Genomic DNA, 13,654 nt, shown 5'->3' on the forward strand with positions numbered 1-13,654 from the left:
GATATATTGTATAGTATTCAACACAAACAATATTGTACTTGCATACATTTGACGTATTTGCTAAGAAAAGCATTTAAAACGTGTGATTTACTATTTAGTGTACACGTGAATCTTTAGGTGTGATTTATAGGTCTAGTTAGGTGTTTACCCCTTCTAATGCTACTTACTACATTACCCAACATGCCTCTCATCAGGGGTGATGACGACACAGGACATCAACAACTCACATGTGGCCTTGAAGGCGCCGCCGTTGCTACCGTTCTGCTAGCACTAACTGGTTAATGTGCTTTACCTGACTCAAATATATATTACACAGCCATACATATTTTAAAATAGCGCTTCCCAAGCCAACATGCCGCCGAAGAAACCCGCACCGGCTACGGGGAATAAAAAAACTCAAGAGAAGAAAAAGGAAAAGATAATTGAGGTAATTATGGCACGAGTTAGCATAGCATGTTGGTGTTTGCTCTTAGCTAGTCGGCTAACGGAAGCTAAGACAAGTTACTGCTAAAGTTGTTCCGCTCCGTTTACTCAATTCTGTGTTAATTTTGATCAACTACCTTTTTTCTTTAAAAAGAAGTTGACTACTAATGTTATCACTATTAATGTGCTAAAATGAGATGCTGTCATAATTCACACATATACAAGCGGCTTACATTAAGGCGGTCAGAGGCTGCTATAAGGGCCTAATCTAGTCCGGCGAAGGTTTATTAGTCTGTTTAAGTTCAAACATCACGTGAATAGTATTGAAAATCTGTTTATTGACATTGTATTTTCACATTATGGGGTTTAAACGGAAAACCTGGATACTACGTATCTTAATGACCTCCCAAAGTTATCCATAGTAGAGATAAAGTTGAGCAGAGCACGTGAAAAATTAGGCTAATTAAGCATTTTTGATTTTCAAATGATATATTGTTTCTATACTAAACCATTTTATTTTATAAACGTGATCTACCGGCTCTGACAGCGGGATTGTTTCCCTTTTAAAGGACTCGAGATGTTTTTTTTAAAGTAACATCCAGGCTTAGTAGAACTAACTTAGAGAATCCAAGTAAAACAGACAAATCATGTATAACACTGGTGTGGAAGTTATTGTTGACTTGTCACAAGGTGTCAGCACAGCTTTGAGTACTGCCAGCTGTACCCAGTGTTTTTAAAAGAATGTTTGACTATTTAAATGTATAAATATTAATGCAAAATTTGCAAATTGGAGAACAGAGTCTGCAAGTACTTTAATTAGTAAATCATCAAAATTAAAAGAACGTCAACCAGAACAGGGATACCAGACAGATCAACAAGTTAACAGTATGCTGACTCGTCTTTTTTCCCTGTAAAGTTTCACTATTTTTTTAGAAATTAAATCTTTCTTCTAGTTAGAATTGGTCTTTTCAAACCTTGTTTTAAGTTATGGAAACAGCCTAACAAGAGGCTGTGGATCACAGTGCCTAAATCAGACTTGCCAACTTTTGAGTGGAGCTTGGTGGGAGACAGGTGTGGGTGGAAGCAGTAAGGAATAACGTGGGCATGTACTGGTGCATATTTATTTTTAACAGTTTAATTTTAATAGAGTTAAATTAGATGGACAACCAAAGCTTCATGGCTCACTTTTAAAGACCAATGTCATAAGATGTATACCTTTATTTTCTCTCAAACACTGGAAGTCCTCAGGATGCTTCAAGCTATTTTCTAAACATCAAATAATAGCTGTGTTGTTGGAGACAACATTATGCTGAAATACTTAAATGTATCTAAAGTAGCTTGTTGATCACTGATGGAAGCAGCAGACGTGGGACGTCAACCGCTCTCCCTGGAACATGCATAAAACCAAGGAGATCATTTTGGACTGGAGAACATGTAGGACAACCCATGCATTTTATCTATCATAGAGCTGAAGTAAAGAGGACACGTTTAACCCGAATAAAAACAGCCTAACTAGATTCTACAGCTGCTTCCTCCAGTGCATCCTGATTAACTGAATCAGCACCACAGACGGCAGACATCTGCAGAGAGCAACGTAGTTTGGCTTTAAATGTAGACCATTTTTTGCTGTGTAATTATTGCTGTATGTGATTTTATTTTATATTTTTTTCCTGAAGTCCAAGCTTGGCGATGGAAATGACGCCACATGCATTCAAAAGGCACTTGTTCACAAGTAAATGATTAACAGCACTATGTGTGCTACTGGTTTAATGAGAAGCAAAGCGTAAGTGTTAATAAATAGTCTATGCATTCAACTTTCACTACACTTTCTACCTGCACAGACGTCTTGGATGCCAAACTTAAGACTTCAGATCCTTCCCGTTGGGAATTCCGTCATTCTTGTTTTAACTCGTCCAAGAACCTGGAAAGTCTTACTTCCGAGCATGGAGAGAAAGCACCATATCCCTGCAGCAATGGAAATGGAGAAAAAGCTTGAGTCTTACTCTAAAATATTAAACGTTGATAACCCTGTAAACACTGGACAAAATTGTTAAATAGCTTGTCTTTTACCCCGCTTCTTAACGGCCATTTATACCAGCAGATCACACTAGGCATGGGTACCTTTCACATTTCACCCGATACGGTACCGATACCTGGTACCTAGGAATCGATTCCAGTTCTCAACGGTACCAGTTTTCGGTACTTTTGTGTGTGTTTATGTTGTATTAAATGTTCATTCGTTTAATAATCTAAATCATTGTCAATTTAACATTTATTTCTCAATACAGGTCCTTCTCAAAATATTAGCATATTGTGATAAAGTTCATTATTTTCCATAATGTCATGATGAAAATTTAACATTCATATATTTTAGATTCATTGCACACTAACTGAAATATTTCAGGTCTTTTATTGTCTTAATATGGATGATTTTGGCATACAGCTCATGAAAACCCAAAATTCCTATCTCACACAATCAGCATATTTCATCCGACCAATAAAAGAAAAGTGTTTTTAATACAAAAAACATCAACCTTCAAATAATCATGTACAGTTATGCACTCAATACTTGGTCGGGAATCCTTTGGCAGAAATGACTGCTTCAACTGCTGAGGTCTTATGGAGGCCCAGGATGCTTCGATAGCGGCGCGCCCCCCACTTTGGGAACCTCTGGGTTACTCTAAATTGCCCTTAAGTATGATTGTGTGTGTGGGAGCATGATGATTCGTCTTCTACAGGTCCTTCTCAAAATATTAGCATATTGTGATAAAGTTCATTATTTTCCATAATGTCATAATGAAAATGTAACATTCATATATTTTAGATTCATTGCACACTAACTGAAATATTTCAGGTCTTTTATTGTCTTAATACGGATGATTTTGGCATACAGCTCATGAAAACCCAAAATTCATATCTCACAAAATTAGCATATCATTAAAAGGGTCTCTAAACGAGCTATGAACCTAATCATCTGAATCAACGAGTTAACTCTAAACACCTGCAAAAGATTCCTGAGGCCTTTAAAACTCCCAGCCTGGTTCATCACTCAAAACCCCAATCATGGGTAAGACTGCCGACCTGACTGCTGTCCAGAAGGCCACTATTGACACCCTCAAGCAAGAGGGTAAGACACAGAAAGACATTTCTGAACGAATAGGCTGTTCCCAGAGTGCTGTATCAAGGCACCTCAGTGGGAAGTCTGTGGGAAGGAAAAGGTGTGGCAGGAAACGCTGCACAACGAGAAGAGGTGACCGGACCCTGAAGAAGATTGTGGACAAGGGCTGATTCCAGACCTTGGGGGACCTGCGGAAGCAGTGGACTGAGTCTGGAGTAGAAACATCCAGAGCCACCGTGCACAGGCGTGTGCGGGAAATGGGCTACAGGTGCCGCATTCCCCAGACCTGGGCTACAGAGAAGCAGCACTGGACTGTTGCTCAGTGGTCCAAAGTACTTTTTTCGGATGAAAGCAAATTCTGCATGTCATTCGGAAATCAAGGTGCCAGAGTCTGGAGGAAGACTGGGGAGAAGGAAATGCCAAAATGCCAGAAGTCCAGTGTCAAGTACCCACAGTCAGTGATGGTCTGGGGTGCCGTGTCAGCTGCTGGTGTTGGTCCACTGTGTTTTATCAAGGGCAGGGTCAATGCAGCTAGCTATCAGGAGATTTTGGAGCACTTCATGCTTCCATCTGCTGAAAAGCTTTATGAAGATGAAGATTTCATTTTTCAGCACGACCTGGCACCTGCTCACAGTGCCAAAACCACTGGTAAATGGTTTACTGACCATGGTATCACTGTGCTCAATTGGCCTGCCAACTCTCCTGACCTGAACCCCATAGAGAATCTGTGGGATATTGTGAAGAGAACGTTGAGAGACTCAAGACCCAACACTCTGGATGAGCTAAAGGCCGCTATCGAAGCATCCTGGGCCTCCATAAGACCTCAGCAGTGCCACAGGCTGATTGCCTCCATGCCACGCCGCATTGAAGCAGTCATTTCTGCAAAAGGATTCCCGACCAAGTATTGAGTGCATAACTGTACATGATTATTTGAAGGTTGACGTTTTTTGTATTAAAAACACTTTTCTTTTATTGGTCGGATAAAATATGCTAATTTTGTGAGATAGGAATTTTGGGTTTTCATGAGCTGTATGCCAAAATCATCCGTATTAAGACAATAAAAGACCTGAAATATTTCAGTTAGTGTGTAATGAATCTAAAATATATGAATGTTAAATTTTCATCATGACATTATGGAAAATAATGAACTTTATCACAATATGCTAATATTTTGAGAAGGACCTGTATATAAACTTTAATGAATATCTCAAAACAACATCCAGCTTACTGAAAACACTTTTATTCAGTAAAACTATAGCCCACACATGCTCTTATTGCTTTTTGAAAGAAGTTGTTTTTGAATCTGAGACACCTTGTTTTTAGACATCTGTAAGTGTTTTCCTCTGTTTTTACTTTTAAATTTATTATTTATTTATCTCTGAACTAATTAATTGGCATCATCTGCAAATGTAATAGATTGTAACTAGCATCAGTATAAACATCATTTGAATAGATAACAATAACTTGGATCCCAGTATTGAACCTTGAGGATCACCTCTTATTTTCTTACACTGATACAAATTCCTCCACAGCCTAAGTTGTTGATCAGCTTTCTCAGAACAGACACTAATATTCACCAAATAATTCATATTTTTTTCTTTTCTTCATTTTGGTCATTTATTTCTTACTCAAAGGACATTTTAAAAGGATGTTTTAAACTTCAATGACGGAATTTTCTTTTCTCAGGACAAGACTTTTGGCTTGAAGAACAAAAAAGGGGCCAAGCAGCAGAAGTTCATTAAGAATGTTACACAGCAAGTCAAATATGGACAGCAAAGTGCCAAACAGGTTAGTGGGCCATTTCTGCTGAGAGTCACTGTTTTATTCCCAATTGATCTGTTCTGCAGGGATGTTATGTTGTTGTAAATGTACTAATTCTTTATCAAATCTTTGCTATAGAAAGCTGAACTGCACCACATGCTACTATGTCACTGTTTCTGTGTTCAGATTGCAGAGGCAGATAAGACAACTAAGAAGGGTGACAAGAAGAAAGAGCTTGATGAACTCAATGAGCTATTTAAGCCTGTAGTTGCTGCCCAGAAAGTCAGTAAAGGTAACACACACACAGTCAGCTTTTAGTGCTATAGTTTATGGTCTTCAACCTCAATCTGGTCTAAACTAAACATGTAAATGTTTGCTCAACTAATGGTTTTCTTTTCTGTGTTCTGTGCAGGTGTTGATCCAAAGTCAGTGCTGTGTGCATTCTTTAAGCAGGGCCAGTGTACTAAAGGTGACAAATGTAAGTTCAGCCATGACTTGTCTATGGAGAGAAAATGTGAGAAGAGAAGTGTCTACGTGGATGAAAGAGATGAAGAACTGGAAAAAGGTCGGTGGATGTCCTGTTAAGCCCAGTAGCCTCAAAGTGCAGTTACATAAGCTCCATTTCATCGTTATAACATAACATAAGCCTCTTTCAGATCAAACTTGCAATTTGTGATCTACACGAGTTTTTTTATTCCTCACAGTCCTGGAGGAAGTCAGAGAACCATAACGACCATGAGTGTGACACAATACATCAACAGCATAGTCCAAGGGTGCAAATAGAGCAGCCGTACTGTATCATCCTCCAGTGTCTGTCTACTATGAGAAATATGTTGATCCTTAGAATCAGAAGCAGATCATTTCAGGAAGGCTCTCGAAAACTGCTTGTATTTAAAGCTCTAAAAGCCTAACAACAGCTAACATGGAAATCGCTTCAGAGCTCAACCGAGTATATTGGACATGCTCCACAATCATATTATGCATATTGCCTCAGCTCATAGTGTCTCACTGTACAGAGAAAAATAAATAAAACAGAAACTGTTAGAGAACATCTGTATTCATTAGGTAAGCAAAACATTTGCACTTCCTAAAATAAAGTTTTGCATGTGCAAATATACGTGATTTTTAAGAAAGGCCTTTCAATATAAGATAGGACAGCTTCCTGGCTAACAGTACATAAAACCATGAGTTTAGGCAGGGACTCTGATACCAATCATTAAAAACAGATTTAATCATAACCCAGATTCTTGGGATTGGAATTGGGTAGAAACAGTAACGTCTTTTAATTCTATAATTTTATGTTGCCTGTTTTGTACAGACACTATGGAGAATTGGGATGAGAAGAAGCTGGAGGAAGTGGTCAACAAAAAACATGGAGAGGCAGAGAAGAAGAAAGCCAAAACACAAATAGTAAGTATTCTCACTTCAGCATGATTGATCTCCCTGGGTGGCGTTCAGGTGGTGTGAAGGTGCTAAACAGATGGATGCAGAAGCAGACAGACTGACACATCATGGAATCTGCTGTAGCCTTTTGCTGTGTTCTGTTAAACTCTGATCTGAAAAGTCACAAAATAGTACCAGTTGTGTAACTTGTATTTATTTAATAAGTGAACTCTTCACTCTTTGTACCTAAACACTGTATTTCTTTTCCCGTTTGTTTGCTTGCAGGTGTGCAAGTACTTCTTGGAAGCCATAGAGAATAATAAGTACGGCTGGTTCTGGGTGTGTCCAGCAGGAGGCGACGTCTGTATGTACAGGCACGCCCTTCCGCCTGGTTTTGTACTAAAGAAAGAGAAAAAGAAGGAGGAGAAAGAGGACGAGATCTCATTGGAGGAACTGATAGAGAACGAGGTAAGAGGGATGGCTCGCTGCTTGGGAGGTCAACAAATATGGCTGAAAAACAAAAGACCAAGAGAGAGTTTTATCTGCGGTCACAGTATGAATGGTCCGTATGTTTCAACCATGTAAGCCTTTACCAAACTATGCTAACAAACATGGATTAGAGAATAACAGCATAAGAGCTCCTCAGAAGGGCAAACACACTATGTTGCCAGAAAAATGGACCATCAATCCAAATGAATTTCAGCGTGGTTCTGTGACAAGATGCCACCTGTGCAGCAAGTCCCAGTCAGCTGTTAGTGGTGTTATACCAGAGGCCATATGTAACCACAGAGTGGGCTCAGCAGAGGCACAGAATCAATAGCTACAGACTTCCAAACTTCATCTGCCCTCCAGGTTAGCATCATGGAATGTGTTTCCATTGCCAGTCAGCTGCAGCCAAGCTTTAAATCATCATATGCAATGCAGCTCGTTGGATGCGTTGTTATAAAGCAGGTGGCTAATGGACATGAGCAGTGGAAGCATGTTCTCTGCAGTGAGGAATCATGTGTCTCTGTATGTCTGGCAGTCCAGTGTATGAGTCTGGGTTCAAGTGTTGCCCAGAGAACGTCACTTACTGACTGCATGTGTCACTGAAATGTTTGGTGCAGTGGTGATTATGGCGTGGTGCTGTTTTTCTAAAGTTGGACTCAGCCTCTTAGTTCCAGAGAAGGAAACTCTTAATGTTTCAACATAGACATTTTGAGCAATTTCCTACTATTGGGGTTACAGCCTTCCCAGAATCCTTGAGCTGTAAGTACTGGGCCAGCATTATGATAAAGGAATGGGATGTGATACACAGTGATGTGTGAAGCCAGACAGGGGAATACGTTTGGTAATATTTTGTATTTGGGAGGTTTAGAGATGCCAGTGACTTCTATCACAGAAGCTTCACAGCATGATAGTCTTTTCCTATGTGTTCTGACGCCTGTCTCTTCATGTGCAGCGTGCAGCTCTGGGTGCAAATGTAACTCGGATCACACTGGAGACCTTCCTGGCTTGGAAGAAGAGGAAAAGGCAGGAGAAGGTTGGAGTTCCATTCACCATTTTCATTTTAGCAGTACCAAAATGTTTGATCTAAATAACCTTTTTATTGTTTTAAGACTTGAGCATCCAAACTTTTCTCCAACTGGCTGCTGTTGATTACAGGTGGATAAAGCCAGAGAGGAGATGGAGAAAAAGAAGGCAGACTTTAAGGCTGGAAAGTCGCTCATTGTAAGTATTTAGTTTGCAGTCTGATCGCTCCACTGAGGCTTTATGTGTCTACAGTAACATGCTGCTTTTAACTGGATCGTGTTTCTTCAGGTGAGCGGCCGCGAGGTGTTTGAGTTCCGGCCGGAGCTGGTTGACGATGACGACGATGAAGCCGATGATACTCAGTATGCTGACGAAACAAAGGAAGAGGATGAGGAAGAGGTTATTATAAAAAAAAAAATAATTTATTGGCGTCTCATTTCTGCTTGAACTATTTCAAAGTAGTTTGAGATAAAAACCTTTTGTCTGAAGTTATTAAGTTTGTTTTCTGACTTCATATTGAACTGATGCTCTATGGAGCTCAGCTGTCTCAGTACAATAACATCTCTCTGCCTTGTTTGCAGTCCCCTTGGACGTCATGTTTGATTTAAAGGGAAGATGTTAGGCTGCGGTGCCTTTTGTCATTTAAAACATCTTGGAACATTTGAATAGATATAGAAACATGACAATTGATAACTATTTGATTGCTTAAAACCAAATAAGTAGATATCCTGGATGGGATTGTTATTATTTTTAAAATAAACTCCTCAATCTTTGACAAAAAATCTTAAGCATCGGTAAACTTGAAGGCCTGGTTGCTGATCCAATGTAGCAGTACAAGTACTGATTTGTGTCAGCAGGTGGCAGAGTTGTACTCATGTTTGTTGTATCTATCCATAGAAAATGGGTATTTATATTAAAATAATACACATACTACAGTTCTTGTTCAGAGAAACCTCTTATTCCTTTTTTTCTAGAGGTGGATTAATCCATGTTTCAGATCAGAACCAGTCAACTCTTTTCCACTACTCATTAATTGCATCAAAACTTAAAATGGCACCGTTCTTGGTCGATGAACACAGCCTTTACTTTGATGCACGTATCAAAGGGACATATTCTGTGATGCATAAATAAAGTTCATTTTATACTTTCTTTTTTTGTTGGATTCAAAACATTTAACCTGCAGAAAGCTTTTATCTGTTTTGTGTTATAATTCTTAGGGAAATAAATGGAAGTTAGTCAAGGCTGGACATGTTGATGAACTTCCTGTTTCTTTTCCTTTCAGACTGATACTACAGATGTCCAGGACATAGACTTATCCCGTTTTGTTCCACAAGAGGTTGACCATACAGGTATTACTGTAGCATCCACAGACCGATTCAGCTCCAGAAATAAGATGGCAAAAGCAGACAACGGTAAGAAAAACAGATTTGAAGTTTTGTTTTCCGTCCATCTAAAAGGATCTAATGTAGATAACCCTATACATATACATAAACATATGGACATATGAGCTAAGTTTGACTTTAATCTGTTGTCAAAATTGAAGGATAACCTCAGAGATCATTTCCATAACAACCCATTACATCACCAGTCAAGGTTTTGGAGCATTTGTTTTTTTCTTTCTGAATTGTAGATTAATACCAAAGAGCTTCTAACTATGAAGGAAAACATGAAATTATGTATTAAATAACAAAATGTAAAAGTAGAATAATTAATATTGTAGATTATTGAAAGTAACTCCTTGCATAAGCTAGTCGACTGCAAGAGGTTTTGAAGGAGTTCCCACAGGTGCTGAGCATCAATGGCTGCATTGCATTCATTCTGCGGTCCAGATCATCCTAAACCATCTTAATGAAATTTAGTTCAGCCGATCGTGGAGACCAGGTCATCAGACCATTGATCATTCTTTTGGGCTTTACGTACTCTGGTGTGTGTTTGGAGTCATGTTCTAGCTGAAAATGAAGATGCAGACTAGATGGGACAGTATGCTGCTGCACAATGTTGCGCTATCCATGCTGGTTAAGTGCATCTTAGTCTGAATTCACTTCCAGTGTCAATACCATCACACCTTTTCCTCCATGCTTTACTGTGAGACATACAAATGAAGAAACCAACCTTTTCTACATCTCATCAAGACATTTCAGGTGAAAACATCTGTATTTGGACAGATTTCTACTGATCTAATGTCCAGTCCTTCTTGTTCCTTTGTAGAAAAAGCTTCTTGCAACAATTTAACCATAAAAGCCGGAGTCTCAGTCTGGTTTAAACAGTTGATGTTGAGATGTTCTGAAAGCATTTGTCAGCTATAATGTGGCGTGCTGTTAATTTGATACCTGAAGGTTGATAACTGAATGGATCTTCTGCAGCAGAAACCTTTGGTCTTATTTCCTGAAGGGTTCTTCTTGAGAGCCAGTTTGGTTGTAGTATTTCATGATCTTTGTGACTGCACATCTAGATGCTTTTAAATTTTGTGACATTTTCCAGATTGACTGACCTTCATAACTTCAAGGTAATGATAGATTTTCCTCACTGGTTACCTGAGTGGTTCTTGCTATAACATGGAATAGAGCAGTAGTCAGATAAGGCTATTTACTTTAGAGGCCAACCGTACCTCTGCACAACGCAAAAAATGTTCTGAAACGCATCAAGAAGGCAAGACATTCATTTTAACTCCTGACAAATGCGCACCTGTTAAATGGAAACCATTCCACATGAACAACTTATGAAGCTAATTAAAAGGATGACAAGACATTGTAAAGCTGTCATCAAACTGAAAGGGGGATACTTTATAGAAGCTGAAATCTTGGATGTTTTCAGTATGAATCTACAGTGTAGAGAAGGGGTCTCCCACTCCAGTCCTCAAGAGCTACTGTCCTGCAATGTTTAGATGCAGTTTTACATCCTGATGTAGAGAATCAAAAATGAAAAGCTGATGAATGTGTCCAAACTCTTAACTGTTTTGGTACTATTGATTCACAGAGTGGAAGTGTTTGGATTTTTGTCTCTAATGTTCTTTCCTTCTAATACTTACAGAGGAGCAACTGAACGGCGCCTGTGGTGGCGGCGAGGAAAACGGCCTTTCGGGAGCAGAAGGAGGCGGGGAGGATGAAGGAGGGGAGGATGGAGATGTTGTGCCAGTGGATGAAAATCTATTCATGGGAGAAGATTTAGAGGAGTTGGATGAAGAACTCAACACGTTGGGGCTGGAAGGCTGAGAGGGCGCACATGGGGAGGAGGAGGAGAGGTTGAGACGGACTAAGTGACAAAAGGGAATGATGGACGGATGCATGGAGCTAAACATCAAAGAGATCAGACATTTGAATGATTTTTAACTTTCAGAGACTCCAGTAATAAAGCCTGATTATCTCATGACATCACTGCCTGCCTCTGCTCCCTGTGTTTTCAGTGTTGGCCTTCAAAACACATCATTCTGCATAGAAACAGCAGATTTCCACAGCTGGGCCTGTCAGTGATTTTCTGGGCCAACTCCATTAGTGTTGTCAGAGTTTTCGGTGCACTTTGGTTACTTGATAAACTTGCTGGCTTCTATTTAACTGGGTTTATTTGGTCACCCTCCTTCTCTTTGTGATCACTTCAATAATATATTTAGTGATGAGCAGAAACAGATTTCTGTTGCAGCATACATAGATGAGCCCCTGATCTGAAGCATAAATATGAAGAACATCAAGATTTTGCCACTTTCTCTTATGCCAGAATTAGTGTATAGATGCACCTTTTTCTCTTGAAGAAATCTATGATTCCATTTAAGTGTTTTAGAACCTCTTGCTTAGTGACATCTTTAATTCAAATCCAGCCCTTCATGAACATTAACCTCATCTCTTGAGACCAGATTTGTGTTCATTGCCAGCTTCATATTGTAAATAATCCCAAGATGCCTCAACAAAATAAAGTAACTCTACATTCGGTGTTTGTCTTGTTTTCTTAGAAAATCCAGATGTTAAATAACCTCCATAACATTCAGCATCTCTGACTTAACATTTATTTGGTGTAGGGCACACTGAGCTCCTGTGGCTTGTTGCTCCCAGAGGCAGAAAGGAAATTGATCCATTCTTTGTAACAATGCTTCTAGCCAATGTTTTGCACCAACATTAACACCTACACCAGATTTGCTAGTAATGAACTTATTTACACAGAGTGCCTTCCATGCTTACAGCCACCCCTGGTAAAACTTTATTTTTATATAACTCCTATTGCAGTAGCACAATTTAACAGAAATTTTGAAATAAAATTAACCTTTAATCTGTGTGCATTTATTCAGTAAGAGAATAAACCCATGTACCAAAATCACATAATTATTGGTTGCCCTGCAGTTAATACTTGCTCTACCTACTTTTGCCAACCAGACAGCCATTATTTCTATAACCATTCTTCATTGCAGGTCGCCCAGAATCGCCTCTTCTCTCTTCAGCTCAACCTACATGTTATTATAGGATTACTTAAATGGCCATAGAAGGTTGATTCTGTGTCTGGTGAACCATTTCTAGTTATTAGCCCATATCTAGGATCATTTTCTATCTAAAAGACCCAATGATGACCTATTTTCAGTTACCAGTTAGTCACATTATTGTCTTTAATATCATGGTGGTGTAAAGAGTTTACACACTCCAAGAAGGATCTCAGGCCTTGTTGGAGATTATTTCAGGTCCTCCACTGTACTTAACAGTGACCATGTGGTGCGTTTTTACATATTTTTATTGATTATAATGCTACGGAGAACAAAAGAATGGCAACACGGTCTTCCACAGCAATGTGAAACTAGAAAATTTCATTCAGTTCTGTAACTCGATTCACTAAGTGAAACACATTTTATAGATTAATAACACAGAAATTGATGTTTTCAAGACTTTATTTCCGTTAATTCAGATGATTTTCCGCTTACACATAATGAAAACATTTCATTTCATAGAAGATTAGAATATTAGAGACCAATAAAAAACTATTTTCATACAGCAAGGTGGGCTTAAGGTAAACTATGCTGCTTAAAAGGTCATATTCAACTGGTGCTTTTAATCTAACAAACTAGCCTAAAATGCACAGAGATATACAGGGGTTGGACAATGAAACTAACACCTGGTTTTAGACCGCAATAATTTATTAGTATGGTGTAGGGCCTCCTTTTGTGGCCAATACAGCGTCAATTCGTCTTGGGAATGACATATACAAGTCCTGCACAGTGGTCAGAGGGATTTTAAGCCATTCTTCTTGCAGGATAGAGGCCAGGTCACTACGTGATACTGGTGGAGGAAAACGTTTCCTGACTCGCTCCTCCAAAACACCCCAAAGTGGCTCAATAATATTTAGATCTGGTGACTGTGCAGGCCATGGGAGATGTTCAACTTCTCTTTCATGTTCATCAAACCAATCTTTCACCATTCTTGCTGTGTGTATTGGTGCATTGTCATCCTGATACACGGCACCGCCTTCAGGATACAATGTTCG

The 13,654-nt window shown here is 39.2% G+C and overlaps 1 protein-coding gene across 1 annotated transcript; it reads left to right on the plus strand.

The window, feature by feature from the left end:
• The first annotated feature begins 215 nt into the window (after nucleotides 1-215).
• Nucleotides 216-12,118, plus strand: zc3h15 (zinc finger CCCH-type containing 15). The gene is made up of 11 exons (XM_047352550.1): nucleotides 216-427; nucleotides 5,228-5,329; nucleotides 5,489-5,594; nucleotides 5,715-5,867; nucleotides 6,621-6,712; nucleotides 6,971-7,153; nucleotides 8,127-8,207; nucleotides 8,330-8,395; nucleotides 8,486-8,596; nucleotides 9,480-9,609; nucleotides 11,228-12,118. Exons 1-11 carry the CDS (start codon nucleotides 353-355, stop codon nucleotides 11,407-11,409), a joined length of 1,281 nt encoding a protein of 426 aa, XP_047208506.1. The 5' UTR covers nucleotides 216-352; the 3' UTR covers nucleotides 11,410-12,118.
• Nucleotides 12,119-13,654: the final 1,536 nt, after the last annotated feature.

This window comes from Girardinichthys multiradiatus, chromosome 22, assembly GCF_021462225.1.
Source record: "Girardinichthys multiradiatus isolate DD_20200921_A chromosome 22, DD_fGirMul_XY1, whole genome shotgun sequence".
In the NCBI taxonomy this organism is placed as follows: Eukaryota; Metazoa; Chordata; class Actinopteri; order Cyprinodontiformes; family Goodeidae; genus Girardinichthys; species Girardinichthys multiradiatus.